General features: G+C 41.2%; 1 protein-coding gene across 3 annotated transcripts in view; it reads right to left on the reverse strand.

The window, feature by feature from the left end:
• The window catches only part of HYOU1 (hypoxia up-regulated 1), a 35,477-nt gene extending 9,120 nt beyond the window's left edge, over positions 1-26,357 (reverse strand). For 2 of the 3 annotated variants that reach the window (XM_075190618.1, XM_075190620.1), the window contains exons 1-11: positions 26,172-26,320; positions 25,213-25,315; positions 19,542-19,635; positions 12,943-13,021; positions 12,269-12,423; positions 10,347-10,423; positions 6,267-6,448; positions 4,409-4,524; positions 3,941-4,127; positions 3,549-3,683; positions 3,317-3,399 (exon numbers count right to left, since the gene is read on the reverse strand). In XM_075190618.1, the coding sequence (XP_075046719.1) occupies positions 3,317-3,399; positions 3,549-3,683; positions 3,941-4,127; positions 4,409-4,524; positions 6,267-6,448; positions 10,347-10,423; positions 12,269-12,423; positions 12,943-13,021; positions 19,542-19,635; positions 25,213-25,285 (1,181 nt within the window). In that variant the 5' untranslated portion in view covers positions 25,286-25,315; positions 26,172-26,320. Of the gene's footprint in view, positions 1-3,316; positions 3,400-3,548; positions 3,684-3,940; positions 4,128-4,408; positions 4,525-6,266; positions 6,449-10,346; positions 10,424-12,268; positions 12,424-12,942; positions 13,022-19,541; positions 19,636-25,212; positions 25,316-26,171 lie in introns of all 3 variants that reach the window. The other variant, XM_075190619.1, reaches the window with a different exon arrangement.
• Positions 26,358-26,632: the final 275 nt, after the last annotated feature.

The following is a 26,632-nucleotide window of genomic DNA, read 5'->3' on the forward strand; positions in this document are numbered from 1 at the left end:
AAGAAACCAGAGCATCAAGAGTTGGCACCTGGTGTCCCCCAATAAACTAAGAGAAAGTACCTATAGTATAAAAATCCCATTTTCTCAGGCATCCGGGTACACTGGGGACATCCCAAAGCTGCCACCACAGGTGGGAATGCTTTTTAAAAAAAAACAGTGCGAACTGCCTTTCCCCAAAACTGGATGCAAACACATTGATCTTGTAGAATCAGGACGAAGTGTGAACAGAGAACAAACTAGCCGCGCAGAAAGCATTCAACAACTTGGTGAAGTGAGCCTGAAGATTCTCCAGAACAGGATGTACTGCTCCCCAAAACCCTGATGGATTAGTCGTAATCAGTCAAGCACCTTAGAGGCTGGAAAGCCCCTATTATGTACATCACAGAGGGCCAAAAGATCTTCAGTCCTGTGCACAAGTTCACAAAGCTCTGATAACATCCAGAGAAGAGAAGCCTCATCTTCTGAAGACCAAACCTGGTTAGAGCCAGGATGACAATATCCTGATTCAAGTGGATTTTGGACACCAATTTAGGATGATTTGATCCGAAGAACAGCCCTATCCTCATGAAAAACTAGACGAGAAGACTTGCAGGACAAGGCTGCTAGCTCTGAAACTCTCCTAGCTGTAGAAACAGCCAAAAGTTTTCCATGTAAATAAGCTTGTCCAAGTCCACAGAGTCCAAGGGCTGAGAATGGGAATGCTGCAAAGCATAAACAACAAGATTAAATTCCATGGAACCACTGAAGGAACATATGGAGGTTGTACATGATGCAAGAACAAAAGTAACATGGAAAACCAAAAAGAAAAAAGGTAGGGAAGCACTTTCTTTCACACCAGGCAATATACGTCCTCCAAACCCTATGATGTTTTTGGTCGACCTTGAAGGATTATTTGCACCACATGCGCAGACAAGCCTTTTGCTCAAAGAATCATGCCATTAAAGCCAAACCTTCTAAAATCGCAATGTAAAAACGGTGCTCGACTTAGCAGGTCCGATCTGAGCTGCAGATGCCACGATCGATGCACCACCATTGAGAGACGTTAGTGTACCAGGCTCTTTGAAGCCAATCTGGAGCCACCAGACTGATCTGAAAACCTTCTCTCTTCACCTTCTTCAAACATCCTTGGGGGCATTTGTTGCCAGAGGCAACAGGTAAACCAGCTGGAATCACCAGGGGACGGACATGGGGTCTACCGAGAATGCATCAGGATCTTCGGCCCTGAAGCAGAAGAGCTCCACCCTGTGGTTACCAAGGCTCCATCATGTTGAAGTCTGGTTGATCACACCTGTCCACGATGTCACAAAATATGGCTGGATACAGCGAACATTTGTTGGAGTCAAGAGTTTGCATGCGCAGAAATTCGGCCTCCCAATTCCTCACACCTGGGATGAAGGCCACCATGATGGCCCAAACGTGGTTTTCGGTCCATTAAAAAATCCTGTGTGTCTCTCTCATGGATAGAGGACTTCTGATGCCGCCCTGATAAATCAGGTATGCCACCGCCTTGGCACCGTCTGATTGAATCTTTACTGCCATGCAGCACATGCTCGAAGTCCCACAGATAGCTGGGATATTGTCATGGTTCATAGACGCTCAAAAAACAGGCGTGAAGGCATGCAGCCAAATCTTGTCCGGGGGTAAGAACACCCTTTATTCACGGGTGTCGAAGAGGAGGCCCAAAAAGATCATCTGTTGGGACAAAGTTGATTTGGACACTTTGAAATGGAGGATCTAACCGTGGGATACCAGAGCCTGCACAGTCACCTGACAATGGGACAGAAGCACATATGGTGACACTGCCTTGATGAGAAGATCATCCAGGTAAGGACCACGACGGTGCTGCCATGACCTTGGTGAGGATGAGTGTGTCCATGGCGAGACCAAAAAGAAGAGCCCTGAATTGGTAATTTTCCGATTGAACAGCAAACCTGAGAAGGAACAGATAGCTCTCACAGATGGGAACATGTAAATATGCGTCCTTGATGTTCAGGGCCACGACAAACTCAAGTTCGCTGTCAATTACTGACTTCAAGGGCTCCATCTTGAATTTGGGCTCAGGATAGGCCTGAACGAAACATTCCAATCTGTTTCTGGTTCAAAAACTTGATAAGTCCCCGATTCCCCTCACCCAGACATCTGTGGTGGTCGGAAACCACTGATAATGGAAGAGGAGTAGCCTGGCTTCCACCACAGCTGATCGAGGATGGACAGAATGCCCATCATGCAGTTTGCTTGATGGGCCGGATGCCTGGCAGAGCAGGCCTGGTATCCCATGCTGCAAACCCCCCCCCCCTGGAGGTGGACTAATGTCCACTGGAGTGCCAACTCCACGACCTGCCAAAGAAGCAAAAGGAGTGAAACCTGGATCTTAAATCATCGGAACGAAGCAACTCAAGAGTCTTTTAGACTCCATATCAGTCTCCCAGGACTTAAACCAGAGTCCAATGTACTGAAACCGCAGAGGCAGAAATCCATGCCCCAATCAGTCCTGCACCCAGGACCCGTCTCTCCTCCAACTAGTCTGTAGCATCTGAATCTGTTCTAGTCTTGGTCACCCAAGCAGATGCCAAGGCGGGCCGTAAGGAGGCACCCACTAGCACAAAAATGGACTTAAGGATGCTTTCAACCTTATGGTCCACACCATCCTTAAGCATGGCTGCAGTGGGAATGGTGATTGCAGTTGGCTAAGACAACCACACAACAGACGCATCTACCTTGGAAGGCAACAACAGGGGTAAGAGGATAAAAAGACTGCAGGCTACAGGACACCTGGAACTTCCGATCAGGCACGTCCCAGGCCTCACCCAACAAATCCTCCAGCTGGGGATAAAAAGTGAAAAGAGCTTTTTAGACCTCCGTTTAAACAGAGAAGGCTTTGCAGTTTCAGAGACTGCCATCTCTGGAATGTCCAACCCCTGGCACACAGCCTGTATAAATTACAAGTACCCCTCCCCCAGCACTATGAAGGAAGAAAAGTGCCCATCTTGCCAGCTTTGTCCTTAACGATTTTGCTCAGTTCTGGCTCAACAAAAAGGAAATGTTGACATTTTTTTTTTAAAAAAAAATAAAAACAAAAAACACTGAAGGGTGATGGGACTGATGAAAGTTCCTTATAAAAAGGTGGGAAAATTCCTTTAGTTTATTTGTTTTAACTCTGCCTCATATGGCGTGGTAACTTAACCCCCAAATATCTGTGCTCCCCTATGAGAGAAAGAAAAGCCCATATAGCGTAGTTATACAATAAACTGAATGACTATACAACAGTCATTGTGGAATATTTTATGTTAATAATAACAAAAATAATAATACTCACTTGGCCACAGCTTTAAGCAGCAGCTCTTGAACTTTGGGGACACGAGTGGCCCCACCCACAATAATGACCTGATCAATTTGATCCTATTAGAAAAAACAAAGAAACAAACAAAAAAAACAAGATGTTTCAGTCATGTACATATCTCCTTACTAAATCACATATTATGCACTAGGGAAAGAAAAAAAATTCAAGCATTGGCTGCATCATCTAAGCCTGTGTTGTGTATTCTCACCATAGTCATCTCAGCACTATGCAAAGCTTTTTGCACAGGTGCAGATACCCTAGCAAATAGGTCTGCACAAAGCTCCTCTAGTTCTTGACGGTTCACCTTTGCTTTGAAGTCAATATCATCCATAAGACCCTCAATCTGAAAACAAAGAAAATATTGTAGGTTAGAAAACTGTATGCTCAGTAAGTCTTCCCGTCACTTAATATGTGTTTGTTTGGTCAAAGTCTATTTCCATATTGGTTTACTTTAGTTTTTATTTAATGATTATATATATATATATATATATATATATATATATATATATATATATATATATATATATATATATATATATATATATATATATATATAAAAAATAAAATAAAAAAAAGCTAAGAGGAGGGTGTGGGATGTACCTGCGCCATGAGGTCGTTGTTGGCACTCAGAATGGTCTTAACGCGATTTGCTTCCTTCAGAAGCTTAGCCATTGCTCTCGGATTCTCCCGAACATCCTTCTTGGATTTCTTCTGTCCATTAAATAGCTTGGCCAAATGGTCCCGGATCCTCATGTCTATCTCAAGGCCACCAAGCGTACGGTCAAACCTGAAAATGCAATAATGAAATTGTGTGCACAAGTCAGGAATGCATAGCTAAGTGAAGTAAAAGATAGGAAATTCAACAAAACATGGAGATTAAAACGTAATATTCTCAAACATTCCTTTATCTGATCAATGGGGAAACAAATGTGTAAAAAAACAGGTAAAGGTGCTTTTCTAATAGCCACTTGTTCACTGCAGTTCTGTTTGTATCAAAATGTCTACGGAACACTTAATTTATGCAGTAACCATGCACAACTCAATTTCTCAGACCAGCTCATTTCATACCCGACTCCTTGAATCTGAAGCTGTGGTTGAATGCCCGAGTCTTTAGTCTTCGTAGTCTGATACGTCACAATGGTGCAAGTTGTACTTCTTGATCCCATGTCATAAAACATAATGTTCTGTAACACATGGTAAGCTATAGGTGAAAAGTTTGATTGCCAAAGCAATCACAAAAATAATTTCACACAAGACGTACTTATGTGACAACAAAGAGAGCTTAATAACCAAAAGGACAGTAAGGGGCAAGACGAATGGAAGTACTAAAGATTTAAACAAAAACAAAAAAAGAGGCACATAACAGAAGTATCTATGATGAGAGGTAGAGGTATAGGTGTGTGTGTCCTCCTACCCAACCAATGCTGCTTCAAAAATTCAAGGAGGCGAAAGAGCCTGAACTTCAAAATGTAGCATACTTTCTGTTTGCAACAGTATACACTGACGAACCACAACTTTAAAACCACCTAGCTAATATTGTGTAGGTTCCCTTGTACCCACCAAATAGCTCTGAGCCGTAGATGCATGAGGTGGTGGTACATGTCAAAGTATCATCCACATGAATGCTAGGACTTAAACTTTCCAGCAGAACCAGGAATAGATTGGAGTAAAATCCCTGGGTCTTCTGCGTTTCTGGAACGTCCACCTTAAATGTCAGCAGAGATTCAATGGCACCCTGAGAGCCAGCCTCTCTCATGGAAGGTTGTAGAAAAAAAAAACAAAAAAAAAACTGACTGGGTGGAGGACCTAGGAAATCTAGGATATAGTCTCGCTCTACAAAGCCTCTTACTGACGAAAAGGAGGACAAGTATCTCCATGTGCCCTGGAAACGCAAAAGGCGAGCTTCCACCTTAGATTAAACTGAGTGGAGAGGAACCCCATCACGCAGTTGGCTTGTCAGAGGCCTTGGGGGCTGGGAACTTGGACGGCAATGCCTGCTTTCCCCTCTGTTGACCCCTAACTGCGTAAAGGACTGAACCCTTGTGGTGGGAGCACTTTCTTTAGAGGGGTCTCCACTCTAAACAGGAAATAACTGAAAATGCAGTATCTTGGTCATGGGAGCATTTACAGGATGGAAAGTGCTCTTCCATTCTGTATTCTGAATATTAATTTTGCCTAGCACTGGGACAAAGTCTAACCTTCAAATGGGACATAAATGAGCTGGATTCCTTACCTAGACGTGAGCCAAAGTACACTTCTAGCAGCTACTGCCACAGCAAGAACTTTAGAACCAAAACGGGCTGTGTCCAAGACCGCCTCGCATAGATACTCCAATGTTTCCCTAATGTAATCCATTAAGGGCAGTAGATCAGGAGCTTGAGTGTCTGACTAAAGACCATCGATTGCCTATTGCGATCACTCCTCAATAGTCTTGTTCACCTATGCTAAAGCCATTGTAGATCTCAGGCCAGCACCTGCTGCAACGTAGATGGACTTTAAGATACCTTCCCACCTGCGGTCTGCACGATTCTTTAGAGAAACAAACCCAGGGATCGAAATAGTAGACTTGAATAGGTGTTTTACAAGCATGTCAACTTTTGGAGGGAACCCTCCGTGCAGTACTTTCAACCATATAGGTTGAATCTAGTGGGAACCACCGTGAAATTTTGAATTTCTTATCTGGTCTAGCCCAAGAAGTATACAAGCCAAGCTTTGTCAGAACGAACCAAAATAAAATGAGAAAACAAAAGAAAAATTATGAAGCAGCATTGGTGAGGGGTTTTTCTTCGAAGTGCCTAGTTCCAGAATGTGCCCCTATATTCCCGATGGTTGCAGTGTACCCCAGACTGCGAAGGAAGAAAGAGAACAAAAAAAAAATAAAAAAAATACATTTGAGAAAGAGCATCATCAACAACGGGATACAAACCTGAGCAGTAGAATTGATATCTTTCCTTCGAAAGACCCCATAATTCAGAGCCACTGCAGTGTTATCATTTATAAGTTGAAGCACTTTAAGACCAGCAAGTTGGGCAGCTTGGAGAACTGCTCTGCGCTCTGCCTGGTTAAAGAAGGCAGGAACCGTAATCACTATATCCTTAACAGGTTGCTCTAAAGAGTGGAAATAAAACAGTGTGTTAACTTTAATATATTTTAAGAAGGATACATACAAAGTTTGTGCAACTAGGTAAAAATCCTCATTGACTATTCAAAAATAGATCTTCGTTATCAGTATTTCTTTCCTACCTACATGTAAGCCATTGTTGTAAAGCAGTGAAGATTAGAAGTGTTGACTTTTTATTTATTTAATTTCTTTTATTTTACACACACACACACACACACGCACACACACGCACTTTGGAATTTTCCCAAGAGCAAGATGATTTAAGTACATATAGTAAAATCCATTTCTCTCAATCCATATGTGCGACACAGTTTAACCATGTGGGATATGGGAGGGCACTGGTGCCGAAGTACAGCACAATTCTAAACTAAAATTTGTCTGAACTTAGTCCCTTCACCATAGCTCCTTGTTTCATTATTCTAGTCCTATCCTACTGGATTTCTTAGTTAAAAACATTCAACCATAAAACAGAAAGAACAAAAATGGGTGGGAATACAATACAGCCGCAAATGGATTAAGAGAAATGGATTTACATTAAGTACAAATATCCTATTTTCCCACTTCCCCTATCTTTGACAACTGGTTTCAAAAAGGAGAACAAGAAAAATCATGCATTGGGCTTGGACAAGACTAGACGTTTGACAGCTGTTTACCCAACCATGTGATTCCAGCACTTCTGCTGTCAAGCGAAGAGAGGGAGCGCTTGCCTTTGTCATACCATACCTGGACGTCCTTTTAATAGTCACCTCTTCTGACCTTAAATGACCACGATAACTTTAATGAAAACCTGTGATGCTGTAGCCAGACCAAAGGGTAGTTCTTTGAACTGGTAATATAATTTCCCCACTGCACACTTGAAAGGACTGTAATGTCCCTCCCATATTAGGATATGGAGATACACATCTTTTATGTCCATGGAGGCAAGGAATTTGTCTCGTTCCATGGTACTGATGATCAATCAAACTGATGTTATCCTGAATTTGTCCACCAACATATGCATGTTGAAGAACTTAAGTTCAGAACGAGCTGAGAAGTCAAGTCAGGCTTCTGTACAACTAAAAAAGAAAATCACTCCTGACGAGAGACTGCATGTCCCCCCTGAGGGGTCAGCCTCCTGGTTTTGTCTCTTGTCAGAAATATGGAAGAGCACACATGGAAGCCCCAAGACTTAACTTTTCTATAATGCCTCTGACTTACAAGTCCAAAGAGGACCTGACCTCCTGGTCCCACAGAAACAAGACACAGGCCCCAACTTCAGATCTTTTTGGATGTGTAGGGGTCCAGCCATGAAGTCTGTTTTTTTTAGCAGGCTTGGAACCAGGATACCTGTCTGGCCAAGCCTGCTTAACCCTTTGGTGATCAAACCACAGGGCAAAGGACTGGCCCCTCCCAGAATTTCCTCTTTTTACCTGAGAAACAAAAAGACCAAAATCTCTGGTCTCTTAGTTGTGGAGCATTACTTGCGAGCTCTCTGATCCTGTGGCCAGATACTGTCTAGACCTGGACTGAAGAGAGTAGACTATTCAAAAAGTAACACCTCCAGAGCGCTTTTGGACTCTGTATATACATCCCATGATCTAAGCCTGAGTGTGCCTGGATGCTACCACCAAGGCAGATATTCTGGAGAAACCGCATCAAGGACTGTATACCTCAAATAGTTCCTTCCTGGTCTGTTAAGGGCAAAAATTCTGATGTAGGCATCCCAGATTGTATGCTCTCAGTGATCTGCTCAGCCAAATTTTCTACCGCTCTGTTTACCCATCAGCCTTTAAAATGGGCCTGCGCAATATACCTGCTGTGACAAAGATATATTTCAAATTCCTCTCACATTTGCCAGTTCCCCCCAGAATCTCACCTTCCTCTCAAGAAGACAGTTTCAGTTTCCTAGGAAATTGACTTTCTTGTGTCCCTGATGCTTAAGGCTTGTTAGATGACTTGGTTTCCAACAACCTTTCCAGCAGTGAGCAAGACACTCTTGCCAAACCCAGTACCAACTTTAATTGGTTTCTTACTTGAACATGAGCGCCATATGTACCCTTCAAGGTTAAATAGTTTCCTCCCAAATAAGATGAATGAGAAATATTCGTCAATATAAATTTGTTTTTGCTAGATGACGTTTGCAATTTTTTGTGTGAAAAAGACACCGGACAATGCAAGTGTTCACCTCACACATGTGAGACAAATGGTTCCCATGATTCGCAGAAGTAATTTTTCCTATTTATGAAACTGAAGAGACCAGTTTAACTTTGCTAGAAGATATCTGTATATTCACCCAAGAAACAAATTAGAAGTTTTATTTAACACAATGGTCAAATTAGCACAAAAACTAACAAGCCAACCAAATATCAGCTTGGATCAATATTCTACACATTAAACAATGGAAGCAAAGGTCTCATTGGTCACTATAGGTTTCAACCCACATGTTGTGCTATTTCCAATACAACATTAATTCAGTATTGTTATATCTACATTACTATGTGTGCTGGAAGAGACAAAGAAAGATGAAACCAGACTATTCCCTGTAGTGTGTGAGATACTTCATTAAAGCAAGATCCATGTCTAGCATAAACATTTCACTTTACACTAGTACGTACAAACATTTGGAAGTTTGTGTGCCTTTAAAAAGATAACCTGTTATCCTAACTATATAAGATAATGAATTAGAGCATTATATAAATATTGCTGCGTCATAATTTTTTTTTATTCTGCAGCTGCTTCTGTGACAATCTCACCAGGATGGGAAACTTTTTTTTGCCGGCTGTTTTGTTATAATGAACAAAATTTGGAAAACAGATGGCGACAGAGCAAGATGTATAATGATTAGTCAGGTCACTGACACCGATCATCATTTTATGTTTATTTATATAGCACCACCAATTCTGTAGCGCTCTACAGAGAATATCCATTATTCACATCAGTTCCTGCCCAACTGAAGTCTAAATTCCCTCACATACACACATTGGGGTAATTTCTTAGCAGCCAATTAACCTACTAGCATGTTTCTGGAACGTGGGGTAGAAAAGATCACCCGGAGAAAACCCACGCAAACATAAGAACATACAAAAATGCTCACAATGGGACCCGTTGATAGGTTGGTAGAGAAATTGACAAGTTTTCCCTTACAAGCCATTGCCGCTTTAAATTTCCTCTGCAAAGTCGCCGATTTCCGGCAACTTGCAGAAATCGTAACTCAATACATTTACACCCAAGACTCCTTTGTATCAGTTAAGTATTCAAAGGGAACCAACCCTCCTATGTGAAGATATATTTTTTCTTCTCTTAAAGAAATGCAATCCCTATTGAATCTATTGAAACATTAAAGATATGAACATATAACAATCTTGTAGTATATGAACGTTTAAGAGCAGCATACAATTTACCACTATTTAATTTCTCTTCCACAATCACTTTATAATCTCCTAATCCTTATTATCCACACAACACAAAGGCCAAGTGGCAGGGTGCGGTTTGGAAGGAAGGCAGTCACAAATTACCATAACTATTAAACTGCAGTATGTTCAGTACTATGCTGCACTTGCATTCCACTGTACCAGGTACAATGTTTTTTTTTACAAATTTTTGTATACCATGTAAAGTGCCTTCTAATGTACTGTTACCCTTTCACTGCCGGAGTTCAGTGCCCAATTTGTACTTCAGAAGGCCACACCAGAAAGTAATCAAGTTGTCCGGAAACATGCCAGACCGTTTTCTCTGACCCCGAGTTCTCTAAACGAACAGAATTTCTTAGATATGGCCCACCTCCGCTGCCAAGAACAATGTGTTCCTGTTGCCGTAAGATTTATGGTAGCTGTACCTTATGTGGGAGACAGCAATGCCTGTAAGTCATACAAATAGATAAAGTACAGTACTTTATTCAGAAGTCACCTGCAAAATCCTCAGCCAGAGATCTGGAGTAGTTCAGCATCATTGCAAGTAATTCTTCAGGTGAGTAACTCTGTTCTCTGTAAATACACACCAAAAAGGTACAATAAGAAAAGCTTCAAGCAATACCTTTATGCAATTTTATGAGAAAATTTTTAACATTAGTTCATACTCCTAAACAAAAAAAAAAAGGTAATTTCATGGTAGTGTCAATAAACTACAGTAAGAATATCGCAAAATAAGGGATATTATACAAAAAAGAAAACATTAAAACACAATTATTTTAAAATAAAATAGAGATATGATAGAGATTGAGAGAGAGAAACTCAATACAATAGTAACCTCGAACCGTATTTTTCTGTAAGATGAGAGCAATTCGCAAGGTTTAAAGCACATGGATAACCTAATATCGTTTTCACTCATCTCACTCCATTTAGACACATTTTCTAGTACATGACATCCACGACAACTCATTAAAATTTCTGGCCTATATTATCATAAGCAAAGTAATATTACTATACTGTTCACCCCCTCAATTTTAGTCTTGTTTCTATTGTCTATTAGGATGACGTTATGCATTTACCATCATATCTTGATTTCTATGTATTACTACATAACCCTGAGTCTACAAAGATGCCAAAAGAAAACATCAAACAAGTTTTTCAACTAGATTTTTAATGCAAAAATTCTGAAACAAAAAGACATATATGCATATATACCATACTGTGAAGATACGTGGTTCCAAATCACTGACACAGTATTAGAGGAAAAATAGAAGGATGATTTGTTCTGCAGAACAGGATTAAATACAGCACGGCCCCGTAACGATAGCAGGTCCAACAAGTAGGAAATCAGTTCAAATAAATCCAATGGGATATGTTCCACAGCGCATTTCTGGCAGAGTATCACCTCTTGGCCAAAAGTTAGTCTCACAAACACACGAGTTCAGCTCCCAGGGTAGCCTCTTTTATCACCTCCTAATCACACCTTGGGAACTGCCTGCCCAGACGAGTTGCAAAAGGCCTCGATTGGTGGGCTGCTTACACTATCCAGCACCCTTCCTTACCTCCCCAGGTGTCTTCCCTTAGGTGACCCCTGATGGGTCCGGCTCCTGGCTGTCTGTAGAACTCACTAGTGGACAATAGGGAGCAAACAGAAATAACAATGGTAACTTAATTCACTCAACTCATGAGTGTTCCCTGTGGGAGGTGGAATTTAATCCCTGAAGTAATTTTCCAAGAAGATGTTATAGTTACATCACTGATACTTCCTGATAACAACATGGCTAAAAAGTGAAGCTCAGGTATGGATTAGATTAAGGGGTTGTAGCACCATACACCATGCCCGTTGCTTTACAGATACATTTTCCCATTAATGCGGATCTAAACATATTAGAATAATAAGTAGCAAGAGGCATTTTAGGGCAGCACAAGTATTTATGTACCGTATCTTCGCTGAGCACTTTGTACCACTCTCTAAAGAATATTTGGTTATACAGTGAATGGATAGGCTGTAGTCTCACACATACTGGTCACGTCTACAAAATGGCTTCCGCCACTGTGCATAGGTGACAGACGCATTAGGCAAAACTTTCATTTAAGTGCTGTATTAAAGCTGCAATATCACCTATATAGAGAGTGGATCACAATAGCTCTGTCCCTATCCTGGAGCCCTGGGGGCTTGCTCTGTCTATTAGTTAATTCCAGGCACTGGTTAGGCTCATAGCTTGGTTGAAAACGAAGCAATGTGATAGTTTGGAGAAGAGGGTTAGCACAAGGGCCAAGGAGAAGTTGCAATCACAAACATTGTGGCTCCTGATTGGGTGCCTCGATCACACTTCTGTTGTACTCACTCTTGCATAGAAAAACTAGTCTAACTTAACTGACTCTATACTTATTAGAAGACATGAGATTATTGTAACTTACTCTGATAGCTTGAATAGAACTGTGCCCCGATGCTCATCCTTCACAATGTTGTACTCTGGGAACCTATTTTTAAAGGCCTCAACTTGTGGGTTCTCTGCCCGTTTCCCTAACAAATCCTGGAAGTAGCGAAAAGTCACTTTGGGGTTCTTGGCTGCCTGTAGGAAGATTTTCATGCAATAACACATAAGTAACTTTGTACAGTCAAATAAGTAACACGGTTGTAAAAACAAAACAAGGAGTTGTATGTTTTGGCTACGAATGCCTGCTTAATGTGTGTTTGTGGAGTACTTCCAACTGACTTTTCTATCTAGTAATATCTTCCATAGACAATAATAACCAGTCACTGATGCAGTTAGAAGGTGGCTTCAGGACAGGAAGCATGCTGGGAACTATGGCAGACAAATGAATGATGGTAAAAAACCCAGACAATAACATGAGGGTCAGGAAAGCTATCTCTGATCAAGTTCTGTCTTCTACAAGGTACATAAGAACATTTTTTTTCCCTTTCTAAAAGCTAGTATGTGACATCGGTATGAATTGTAATATAAAAACTGCAACCATAAAATATTATTTTTGACATAAGTTTAGAGATTTGGATTGATTAACGAAAAACACTTGACCTGTCCATTTTAGGAGGCAGAGTAATAGGTATGGGAGGGAGATGAATTACTTACCATCCCTATAGCATTGTCCCCAAATAAACGCTCATTCTCTTTCAATGCGACAGCTATGGGGGTTTTCCGCCTCGATTCTCTGAAAAATGGATTAGCATAAACATTAGGTTGCTAACAGAAAACAACCTAATTAAAACAATGAGTGATAAAGAGGAATTTTGTACTCGCCATAAAATCTGTTCCCCTTAACCCATTTGGGGGACACTGTTGATCATGCGGTATAGAGGGCGCAGTGTTGGGAGTAAGGCACTAAAAATGATAACCACCTAACTGGCCTGCTCCCTCTCCTCTATGCCCCCTAGACAGAGAACAGTTTATTTAACAAGACATACAACCAAACACTGTCCGAACAAAAGGGTGGGACGTTTCAAAGATGTCCCTCGGGGTGGGTACGCTCAGCCAAAGCCAACGTCTTTGTAGACAGACGTTGAAGCAATAGAATCTGGTAGATATGTGGACGCAAGACCAGCCCAACCAAGACTCCATTTCACGTCGCCCTGGAGGCGCTGACCGACTTGGTAGAGGGAGCCGTAATCTCCTTTGGAACGCAAGATCCCCCCAAGAGATAAGCCTGATGAATCGTAGTCTTAATCCATTTGGCAACTGTCAGATTTGTTGCCGGCCATTCTCGCTTGTGAGCATCGTAATACACTAGTTTCATGCACGGTTGCCGTGCGATCCACGAGGCCCAAACCACATCTAATAGAAAAAGTGAATTCCGACAACCGGGCTGTAAGTCCGGGGGCAACATATGTATAACAATATCCTGGTTGGAGTGAAATTTGACCACCACTTACAGACCCTAGCTCGGAAAATCTTCCCTGAGAGGAAGTCTCCAGGGAGGTTCTATCGCCATGCTGAGAATATCGGCGTACCAGGATCTTCTAAGCCAGTCTGGTGCCAGCAGAATTACCTGCACCCCTCTCTGTTGGCCATCATAAGCACAAGTAGTAATATAGAAATCGGAGGAAAGATCTAGATCAGCCAGTAATTCCAGAGCACCGCCATGGTATCCACTAAGAATGCCTGGTGATTCCTGGCAAAATGAACCACCTTGCGATTCAGCTGAGAGGCCATCATGTCGACCTTCTGCTGACCCCACCTGTTCTCAGCAAACACCACCGGGTGGAGGGGCCATTGCCCTGAATGAATGGCATTGCAACTTAGTCGGCTTCCCAAGTGTCCACCCCTGGGATAAAGACCGCCGATATGGCTGGACGTGATGTTCTGCCCAGCTCATGATCCTGGTTGCTTCTTTCATGGCAAGGGAACTTCTGCCCCCCCCCCCTCCCCACCCCTGCTGGTTGATATACGCCACCAATGGGACGTTATCAGGCTGGACTCATATGCATCTGTTCCTCAGAAGGAATGGTGCTTGTACCAGAGCACTGTAAAACTGCACGTAGCTTGATAACATTGACGGCCAGCTTTGCCTCCTTCAGGGACCAAAGCCCTGAAAACGGCGGTTCAGCGTCACTGCATCCCAGCCATGTAAGTTGGCTTATGTGGTTACTATTGTCCAGTCACACACTGAAAAGAGACATCCCTGACTGAATTCCTTGTCTTTAGCCACCACAACTGATGGGTCAATGGCGGCAAACAGAAGGACTGTGTCACCAATTGAATAGAAGCAAGCAAATTGTATAGCTTCGAAACAAGTCACCATCCACCTTATAAGTTTAATGCACTGAAGAATGAAAACATGCTTGAGGGATAACAGGATTTCACCTGTTTTTAAATGGCCAGAATCTTGTCCTGGGGCAAAAACACCCTCTGACACCTGGTATTGAACAGGACCTCCATGCTCTGGGTCAGGACCAGGCTGGACATTTTGAAATTTGTGACCCAACTGTGCACACTTGCGCACTGGAAAGCGCAAGTGTGACAAAAGCTAGATCTGCTTCTCTTCTATCAGGAGATTGTCGAGGTATGGGAGAACAGTCACCTCTTTCTGACGCAGGAGGGCTGCCATGACTGCCATCTCCTTCGTAAATACCCTCTGTGCTTTTGCCAGACCAAAGGGTAGGGCGCGGAAAAGGTAATGGGACACGTCCACCAGAAAAGGGAGAAGGTTGTGGTGGCCTTCCCACATTGGGATGCGAAAGTTGAGACAGGGACAAATCACTGGGACAACAGGAATTGAATGGCCCCCTAAAGGGCAGTTCTCTTGGTGGTGTCTCATGGAAGGGGAGTAGAAAGGAAACGCTGCGGAGGCGTCCCCAAGAGATCCAGATTGTAACCTCTGCCTATGCCCTTTATCCAGGTGTCCGGGGAAGAACTGATACATTGGTCCCAAAAGGGCAAGAGACAAGCCCCCCACCCCTGAACTTCAGGCCAGGGGAAAAGGGAAGTCATGCAGGTTGTTTGTACTTCCAGTCCAAACCCGCCGACCACAGTGGCCGCCCCCCCCCCCCCCCCCTTCCCGTGGGACAAAGGACTGGCTTTTCACGGCAGCACCCCTGGATCTACCGGTGAAGCGAAAGGACAAATATCCGTCCCCCAGTCCTAGGAGCATTAGCTGGAAGGAGAGAACTCATCCTACCAGTGGTGAGAGAAATAATCTTATCCAATTCTGGACCAAAAAGAATCCTTCAATCATAGGGCAACGCATCTAAGGCTTTCTTGGTTCTGCATCTGCCTCCAAAGATCCGAGTCAGAGAGTGCGTCTGCCAAGGAAAAGGTAATGGACAGAGTCAGACCTACATCCAGGACAGTGTCAGCCAAATACTTAAATGCTTCCTTAATGTGCTCAGCTAAAATGCGTTTAATCAGATCTAGGCATCCAGACTGTATGCCATCACCAAGTGTGCTTGCCCACTTTTCTACCACTTTGAGCACCCAGGCAGCTGTCACAATGGGTCTAAAACGAAGAACCAGAGGCTAAATAAGTGGATTTCAAAATCCCTTCACACTTCCTATCCATGCTGTCTTTTAAGGCAGCAGTACCAGTGATATAAATAGTAGCAGACCTTGTCAGGGGTGCAATGGAAGCATCCACACTCGGCTCCCATGATGCAATATCCACGATTAAGAAGGAGTATGAGAACTAGAACCGTCTTGGAACCCGAAATCAGGTTTGATCTTAGCCTCCCCAAACATTTTGGCTTTCTGTGACAGGATGGACCTGTCTGTTGCTGCTGGGAACCGGCTGGGCTTACTTTGACACTGTTCCCTTTCATTATCCCAAATGCGCCCTCTTTCCGCAGTAGGAGGTGCTTTCAAATGTTGCCACCACTGGACTCCTTACTGGCATCCAGTACCGGGTTTCTTCTGGGTAACTGACGCGGCGAGTGTACCCCATTAGTGGCATAACTGGGCTGGTTCTCCTGACCTCTTACTATGGATCAGGGGTGCTGTGGATGGATCCCCCCTGCCTATCACACTGACCAGAGCTGCAGGGCAGCAGGCAGAGCAGTGGTACTGGAAAAGCTGGGTCCAACCTCAGAAACAGTCGGAGAACGGATTAGATTTAGGGTCTAATCTGCAGGTCACAGGAATACATCAATATTGAAGATGTTTTCAAGAAGGTCTTTGAAGCAAGTGATGTTTATTTGCTCTCACACTGGTTGAGGATACCAGTGATCAGCTCAGATGAAACAAGAACAACATTTCAGTGTACAAGACAGTGCTTTTTATACAGATTTGGACACAGGCTATTTTTAGAATCAGGATGCAATGTGTTTACACAAACATGGATTTACATGCATTGCAAAGCCAACAATATTTACACTTATCTATGAAATTCTAGAGATGCTGTGATGTCCTGCATCTGGTTTTCCGATGCAGAAAATCTAGGAGCCAGTCTTAATTAAAAGATCCTGCATTCAATGTTGGACCTTCACACATCAAAAGATCTAATTAACATGGGGCCCCTCTTCAGACAGTCCAGAATACACATTCCCAAAGAAAGGTATAAACCCCAAACAAGCCACTTCCCCACATCACAGCACACAAAAGACTTCCATCCACAAAGGCTTACTGTAATCAGATATATACTGGGTCAGGATATATACCTTAAGAAATAATGCATCTCCTCCAGCAAGGTTAAACAAGAAACAAATTTTTTTCCCCTGGTCTCAGAAATTAAATATTTCCCTTTCCAAAATATACACAACATGTGCAATTATATCAATATATCATTAATATTCCTTTAAATACATTTATATGAGAAGTTATTTATCAGCGATCTAGTCACAATAACTTTGGGGAAGAAGGAAACGAAACAGAAGTTTCTTCTTCCATTTAAACAGGGACACCCCTGGAACCACCAGTTCCACCTCAGAAATATTCAGGATCTGTCGAACTGCTCAAATAAGCTCCTCCACCCACTATCTACTGGTGGAATTATCCTCCTGGATTTTCAGGTCCTCAGAAATCTCCCCCCTCCTCCTGCAGGGAGTGTTCCGAATTAGACAATGTCTCAAAACATCTTCTCTAGGGAGGAAGACACCCTAACCAGCCCCTGAACCGACCTTCCTAGGTTTTGCATCCAGTGGTGTTCTTGTGATACAGGCAGAGTCAGGGTCCCGCTGAGACAGCTCTCCCAAAACAAGGGCATCAATAGATGGAGCCCCTACAGTAGGGGTAAGAAAACACCTACCGTCCCTAGACACTTATATTCCCATCTGAGCTCAGTAACAGAACTAGCCAGTTCCTTAGCCCTGGTCTCCTCTATCAGGTCTGGTGTATCCCCTCCAGACGAATGCAGATATAGATCCTCAAATTCTCAAGCCACGCATCGGGCATCTGGGTCCAACCATCCACTTGGTAACTTTGCTTGACACCTAGAACAGGTGAAGTATGGCAGGCTTTTTCTCACAGAAAAAAAAAACAGAGAAGAGGGGAGGTGCCACCTACCCTGAAGAAGCACCTCCTCTATTGCCGCTCTCAACATGGCGGCTCTGCCTGTGCCAAAAGACCCTGGTGAGAGATGTCATAGCTACAGCCCCTACCAGATTCATCTCCCTCTGCTATCTGGTCTTCAGTAGCAAGGAGGGACAGTCAGCAGCCCCGACTAAGCTTTGAGGAGACTGGGGCTGTATAGCACGGCTCCCCGTGCAGCTTCTAGGTTCCCAGTCACTGTGTCCTCTGACAGGAAGTCCAGTGTTGAGCGCCGACTGCACCCTCCCGCTCTCGTCAGCAGTGAACACTGCTAGTTCTAAAACTAAAATTAAAAAAGAGAACTAGGCACTTAGGAAAAAACTATGGTCTTCCATCCTGGGGGCATAGACGGGAGGGAGAAGGCCATTTAGATTGTTAGAATTTAGCACCTTACTCCCAGCACAGCGCCCTCTATATCCCATGGTTAGCAACATATAATTCAGTGATTTTATTTTAACTAGAGTAGTAGAATGTGTATTTGTGTATACTGTATAGCCAACTTAATTGATCTAAGGTTTTTATTAAAGAGTAAATACTTCCAAAAGTGTCATTAAAGAAAAAATATTATTGGAAGCAAAATCAAATCCACACTCAGACTAATGTACATAGAAGTAATGTACTAGATCATCAATGGTAAAAAAAACACAAGCTGGCTTGAGAGCATTGTTTTCAGGCTAAAAGCTATACATTTTTTTTGGTAATTTAAAAGTGAATGGTTTTACTAAATATTATTTTTGAAGATTTACAACCTTGTTCTTTGTATTAAACCTAAATTGATGTAGGTTACATTAAATAAGAAGATATGTCATTTACATACACAGTAAACATGGCAAATGTACAGTAATCCAGGAACTAATGAACAATTGGTTTTCATTATTCTAGTGCTAGGTAGAGAAGGGTCATTTCTGAACCGCAAAAAATTAGAACCCGAAATGCTTCTGTGTGTGCGCAAGTGTGCGTCCTTGACAAACGCTTTTTAAAAGGTGCACACCCACATTGCAAAACTTTGGAATTTGGTGTGGCATTTTAAAGACTGTTTCCACTGTGTGCGTTTCAGAACATCTATTAACCCTCACAACTAGGTGCTTGACTTGTTTTTATAGTGTTTTAAACTTACTACCACTTTAAGGCCACCCCAGTCATTAATTCAAGGTTTTACATTGTTCTCTTAAAACACTTTTGTTTAGCCATTAATGGTTTAAATTAATCAGTTTGGGGACATTGGAACTGCCTTTATTACACGTCACTTGTGTGCATTTTCATTACATTGTTCAACATACACCTATAAATGCACTTTCCCGTAGCAGTGCAAAACAAAAAAACATCAGTATAGGACTTCTGAGGTCCTAGAGGTTTCAAGTCCTTTTGCAGGAAGAAAAGCTGAACAGCTTTCAATAAAACAGGCTATGCCCCAGTAAATGTGCCCTTATGGCCATTAAACTAATTTTTAATAATTTTGTCCTACAAAATGAAAAAAAAAAAATTATAACAAAACTTGGATTTCCAATGTAGTATAATAATTGGCATGCTGCTGCAACTAAGCCACACTTAGGGAGAAACATCGCCGATTCACCAGGCTCCTCCAGTAATCCATGTCCGTGATGTCACAAAAGCACCTTTGCAGTTCATAAATGAGCCATGAGTTCATTAGTTTGTTTTTATTCTTTAAAAACAATACATTTGCACTTTGTTAGTACACCTGCCTCTATATCTCTTACTTATTTAGCACGATTTCCATGGGAACGCCAGGTTTCACAATGGCTATTTTCATCCATTCCGAGCCCATATCCACAGACATGACAGCCACAGACTCTGCAAGGGGACAAAGGTAAACACTTCATGCACTGTGTGTGGAAGAGCACAGAAAATGGCAAGCACAATTTTACATGAGATATTGCAGTAGCAATATAAAAAGCACAGTACTTAATGGATTTGGATTAAAAGATTTGAAAGTAAATATTAACACACTTTCATTTTGTTTCAATGAAAAAATCCCAGAATTTACATGCATTTTTGTCTGTCTGTCTATAGTCTGAGTAAGGCTGCCATTGGTTTTCCCCTTTTACAGCGTTATGGCTAATAATCAAAGCTCTGTAAAAGCTCTCACTAATTTAGTGAGAAGTTCTACTTTTCAATGAATGCTTCCCCTATTATTTAACACCAAGAGGCAGTATATTAACTGGGCAACTGTATCAATAAGGAATGATTGCTTTATCAATATGTGCACAGATCTGTGGATCTATTCAAAGCTCTCAAGGTCTGTATAAGTGGCATTTACAGGTGGTTCTGCCAATTGAATGACAAAGTTGATCGCTTTAAAAAAATAAATAAATGTTTACAATAAGGCAATACTGTTACACACGATTAGAATTTACAGGGCATAAACAGATTATGGGAGCAATTCAAATGGAAGCAATTTTAGTGTTTCCGCCATTGCGATACAGTTCTGCAAACTTAACGTTATAGTTTTTAATCCACGCACTGAAGTTCATGTGCTATTCAAATGTAAAGCACGTATCACAAGTTAAAACATGTCCTGTGAGAGGAATACAAGGTACCTGAGCGGGACTAATGTAAGGTGTGAAAAAAAAAAAAAAAAAAAAAAAAAAAAAAAAAAATCACACCCATTAACATTTGTAAAAGTCTACGACAAGTTGCCTCATTAAACATGGGAAAAAGCCAGTCTGAGATCTGTGTCTTATTTGACACCTTTTACTAATCCAAAAGCGATTTGCAAACTGTATTTATATTATTACAGCAAACCCCCTTCAACACCACCATATGACTTGAGAAGCAGGACTATGAAGCAAATTACTCCAATTAGCAGACATGCCGGAACGTCTAGTTATATAGCAATAGCAAACACATGCCACTAATGGGCGAGTTTACACAAGGGAGAACACAAAACCCTGTCATAAAGTAATGAACGTGCATGTAATGCAATATAAAACCAGCATAACTTAGGCAGCTAATATGGTGTAAATTAAAAAATCATTACATATGTCTATAGCATACATTATAAAGGGCTAACTTACTACAAACATTTACCATTATCTTTACAAACATTAATCTGTTTCATCTACTCAACACACCAATGTACCTTCCCGCCCCATATTAGTCACATATCACTTTGTATTATATGTCTATAGAGGAATTAACATGGCAGAAACCATTGTCTGTGCTTTACTAGAGTTAAAGAAAAAAAAATGTACACCTTTTAATGAGGTGTTTATTATTTGTTCTATACCATCTGCTGACCTTTCCAGATAAAAACTTAAATGGTTCATGAAAAGCTTTGAAAATGTGTATTTTACCCAGTTATCACAAGTTTTGGAAGTGAATAGCTTATTTCACATGCCCATTAATTTTATGCTGAAAAATATTAGACTATGCAAATACAGAACATTAATATCTAATTAAATCGCCACCTATGGGAGAAAAAATATAAACAGTTGCACTTTTTAAGGAGCTAAGCTATTTAAACAGCTTGTGGCAGCACTGTTACAACAAGGATAACCGATATGCTATGTATGATAACTAATTTTTACTTGTTTCAGATCCTTTTAGGATAGCCGTCTATAAAGGAGGGAGGAATGCACTGAATAGTGCATTTTACATTCATGCTTCATAAAAGAACATTTCAATTTTGGAGTTTAGGTAATATCTGAATCATACAAATACAAAGAAAAAAAGTCAGCTGTGAGTATCATGTTGTACTGAGAAACAGTACAGACAGAAACAAAAAATGAATAGTTTCAGAATAAAGAAATGAACATTTCATGACGTAGTCAACCATTATAGTTATCACTATTGAAATGTGTACAGCAAACTGCAAATACATTCAATGTGTGCACAGTCTCATTTGTCAACTGCTATGCAAATTCAAGCATGCATGTTACCCAACTGCTAAGTATATTTTGCTATCGTTGGCAGGTGGAGAGAAAGAAGCATAATGCTGAACTTCAGTGGAAACTGTGCAAGAGTATTCAATTCTTACACAGGTCCCCTCTCACAATACAATAGACACAATTGTGCTCTAGGTGCAAATACACTGTACAGTTGTAATGGATACTGAATATTAAATAGGGTAGAGTTGATAGTTTTAGCCTCTACTGCTTGAGGAGTTGTCAAGGCCCAACTACCTGTGATAATTATCGTATTATCGAGATGGGTTTTCAAAGAACGTCTAAAGATTTGAAGGCTGTGGGAAAGTATGATTGACCATGGTAGAGAATTCAATAAGTGGATAACAGCATGGGAGAAAAACTGTAGGCAGGAGCGAGAGGTGGTTAGCAGAGACGAGATAAGTCGCAGTTCAGAGGTAGATCTAAGAAGGCGGGAGGCAGAGTATTTTGATATAAGATTTGAGATGAATGCAGGGATAGTGTTGTTGAGGATTCATCTATTCGTATGACTCAGAAGCCCAAAAAGTAGGACCCACTAGATCAAAGGATCAGTGCCAGATTTTATTTATTTCATATGATTTCCAGAAAAAACTAAAATTTGCAGTTATGTGAAGTTATTATTTCAGTTTCCATCAGCTGCATTCCACAAACACACATGGAAGGGTATCAGAAGCAGATTGTTTGCCGATCACTTTGTACGACTGCAAAGTGAAGCACAAACCAAAGCAGAACAAAATGATATAATCTTGTTGTGTAATGATCCATGCATAATTTTCTTCCATTTTAGTCCAAGCTCTGTTTTGCTCATGTCAGCATATAGATCAATAATACTTGACTGCAGTATGTATCTTCAATTCCATAAGGCGTATTTTTTGATGTGGAAAAACAACAAAAAAAAACTAGCATGAAGAATGTACTTCTACCTTTACAGAATATATTTAATTTTGGTAAAGTAACCTGCATTTTAGAGTTACTGGCCCTTTAAGTTGTTTTATTTTTGTCACCCAAACATGATTATGTGCACATGTACAATGCAGGTGTATCAAGTTTACTCTGGCACACAAGTGGTATTTCTTCCTGTAAAGCCCATGAGCTATTTTGTGGCTATTGTAATGTGCAGAGGGGGAAAAAGGTGGAACGGAGCCTAAAAACATATTTTAAGAATTAAACAGTACTGCCTTATCTATCCTTAATGTCAGAGCAGCAGGCAAAGTCAGTTGGAATTTAAATACCATGTATAATAAAACAAACTTTTTTCTTAGACCTTCTCACACTGATTACATCAGGCTTAAAAATAAAGAAAAAAGCAATTACACAGTCACATAATTGTCTTTGCTCATAGTATGCCTAGCATAGTACCACCAACTTCAGAAGACACCATTATGCCAGCAAAACTTATTTTTATATACACACATTTTTAAAATACAATATCCATTTTAAAGACTCCTTTCTACATATGGCAAGAAAAACATAACTTTTCTACCATTACTTTTCCAACAACCCCTAACCATGCGAAGCAGTAGCTGTGCAAACAGATCTGTACAACTGCCATTTACATAACAAACATTCTGCCTAGAGTATGATCTAAAGGGACAGAGAAACTGAACTGTATGACTGTGAGAAATGGCCACATGCTCTATCAATTTCAGTAACTTCCATATATTCTTAACCAACCTAACCCTTAAGTCTGACATGTGCTTAGAAGTCTACCACAGATAATTATAAAGCATGCCTTGTTAGAACAATGGTGTGTAAAGGAACATTTGCGCATTGTTATGATGCAGCATTTGTTAAACACAAGACTGCATTCCCATTTTCTTACCAATATAAAGGGTAGACCTGTGCTTATCTTTATCAGGTTTAAAATTGCTTTCCTATTTATCCAACTAAAATCTGCTGGAAGCTTGTTACAAACACCTTTTGAACAACAGGCATGGACAGTGCCAACAACATTCTGTGTCCTGGGCACTTAAAGAATTTGAGCCAGCCTCACTGAAAGAAGGATTAAAGAAGACATACACCAAGTTGTGAAACGGTCCCATTGGTGCAGACCCAGGGCAAAAACCTGTGTGGCCCCTCCAGAGGCTACCAACCCTGCACTGAAAGAGTACTGGTTCTTCTCAACTCCCCTGGCTGTGGGCACTAGGGTTTTGATACAGACTGGGACCCATTACTGAGAAAAATTGGCAACCCCAATGTCCCCAATATGATGGACATAGGTCACCAAGACAAGACACTAAGAATATGTTAATATAAGTTATAGACTTAATATTTAATTTTAAATTGTATCAGAATGAAAAACTGCCAAAACACTGATCCCTCCCTTAATTAAATATGAAATAAAATATGTGTTCTTGATTAGTGAGTCGAAACAGGAACCCCACCATCCACTACCCTAAAAATCAGCAATAAAAAGAACCTAACCGCACTCTAGTGGTGACCGCCACTAAATGATTAAAGCAAGGAGTCACACACTGGCCGTCACTTGTGATTGGTGGTTAAGGAGAGTCTCAGGAACTCCTGGCTTTGATTACTTTGTGGTGGTCAGTGTTAATTGCTTTTTAGCACATCAATAGGTCATTAAAGACTTCCAAATCTCCAGCGATGTGATTAATGCTACTGGAAAGCTCAGGCACACGTTAAAAGAAATGCAGGATCACTACCAATACACATGATACCTCAATCCAGGTATTCACATGGTCACAGTATTGCATAAGTAATTTTGACTAGCAATGGAACACTCAATAGACTGAGCTTTTCCCATTCATTTCAACATGCTCATTCATTTCAATAGTTTGCTACATGAAGCACACACATTGCAATACATTATTGAAATGAATGGAAAAAGCTCCAAAATGTTTAACACATCACTGGTGAAATCACATTATTTTGAAAGAAAATCCCTGTTTGACAGATTAGGAAATTGGGGCAATTATTCCACCTATTTTAGGGCAACATGTAACTGGCCTTTTTTATTTTTTAAAATAAATATATATTTCACCTGTAGACCCATTAGCTCTAGAAACAAACTATTGATGTTACAATCATCATCATCAGCCAGTTATATAACACCATTTATTCCGCAGTGTTGTACAGAGAGCTGATATCGAGGGAGGGAGAGAGAGAGAGAGGGAATTTTGATAGCTGTCAATTAACCTAGCATGTTTATGCTAATCTAAGCACTCTTTTTTCTCTTTTGCTTCGTTTTCAATTTGTATGGAACCAGTAGTCCCTATTTTATGAGCAGCGGCAGTTGTGAGCCTAAAGTTAATTTGTGTTATTCTAGAAAAATTGACAGTCAACTGATCCCCGCCCCCCACACTGTAAGATTTCCAACTGCTATGTTAAATAACAAAAAAACAACCACACACACAATGCAAAAGAAGTCAGCCACCATGGCAGAACAAAGATTAGCCTCAACAACTAACTACTGATGCTACAATAACATGTGGTTAATCTAGAATATTCTAAATCACATTCTTACCAGTCTGAGAGGAGAGGAAAGCTACCAGGAATAAAGACAGGAGCAATTTTGCAATCCATGTTGGAAGACCCATCTTCAAGGCAACTCTCCAGACTATGTGCACCTGCAGACAGAACACAACATGGATGAAATAGCATATAATATCACACAACTAAAAATTGATCTAACGTCTTCTATTACAGTCAACAGATTCCAGTTAATAAAATAAGGCTATATAGATGTTTCTCACAGCCGATCATGTGTCCTTCTGGTGCATTTATTGTCCACTTATTTCTATCATGAGCAGATCCTTCTGACTCTTTCAAAGTCAGACAGTACACCATTGATACAATGGCCAACACCACTGTACCCCATACATAACCAAATACCCAGTGTCACCTACTGTACACCATAAAACCATGACCAGAGCCAATATAGCAAACCGTACCCCTTAGAAACAAAAATAAGCTCACGTCTGTGCTAGGACTATTGTCATCAGGGATGTGTCAAAGCATTCTGCATCTTAGGGTAACAACTAAAAGGGTAACCTTCTTATCCGTCACACAAACTATTGTTAGAGTCATTGCCATGTACACTGTAGATCAGTGTTGGCTAACCTGTGACACTCCAGGTGTTGTGAAAGTCCAAGCATGCTTTGCCAATATATACCAGCTTATTGATGGAAGGGTATGGTGAGACGTGTAGTTTCACAACACCTGGAGTGTCAGAGGTTAGCCAACACTGCTGTAGATGATAAATATTGCCACCATCATTTTTAAACCGACTAATAACTATTATAAGACATTTACATTTTCGGAACAATAAATTTTGCATTTTTGTAATAAATCCTATACATTTAGCCTTCCTGCAAATCTGCAGCATGAGGCAGCTAGTTTATGTGACTACATGTCAGGCTTATTGTGATTGTCATTCTTTGCCGGCGTGCTGCTGAGTCAGATGTACTGCTCTGTCTCTCTCACCTTTATCCCCGCTGTGTATTCCCGTATGAAGCCCGCACTACGCGCCTGTTATCTCAGGTAACCAGTGTGAGTCTGTGGCGCCAGTCTCTATCTATCTCTATCTCTTACCTTTCTCTACGAGCGCAGCGTATCGCGCACAGGCCGGAACGCGGCGCCCTCTGATTGGAGGATTTACCGGCAGCTGCAGCGTCAATCGAGCGCGGATAATCAGCGAATCGGACCCTAGAGATTTTTCCAGTTTCCCATTCTCATTGGTCCACGTTCCTGAGAGGCGAGGATTGGTCCACGATACAGTGACGTAATCCCATAAATTTATTTCATCACTGTTAAGCAATAGTAGAATCCGGTATATACTGCACGACATGCACTGCAGCGTGCAACGAATCTAGTGGGGGAGACAGTAGCGAACTGACACCATTGGAAGTTAAATTATAGAGTCGAGTCTTGTCTTATTCTGGTGA

Source organism: Mixophyes fleayi, chromosome 11 (genome assembly GCF_038048845.1).
Source record: "Mixophyes fleayi isolate aMixFle1 chromosome 11, aMixFle1.hap1, whole genome shotgun sequence".
Lineage (NCBI taxonomy): Eukaryota > Metazoa > Chordata > Amphibia > Anura > Limnodynastidae > Mixophyes > Mixophyes fleayi.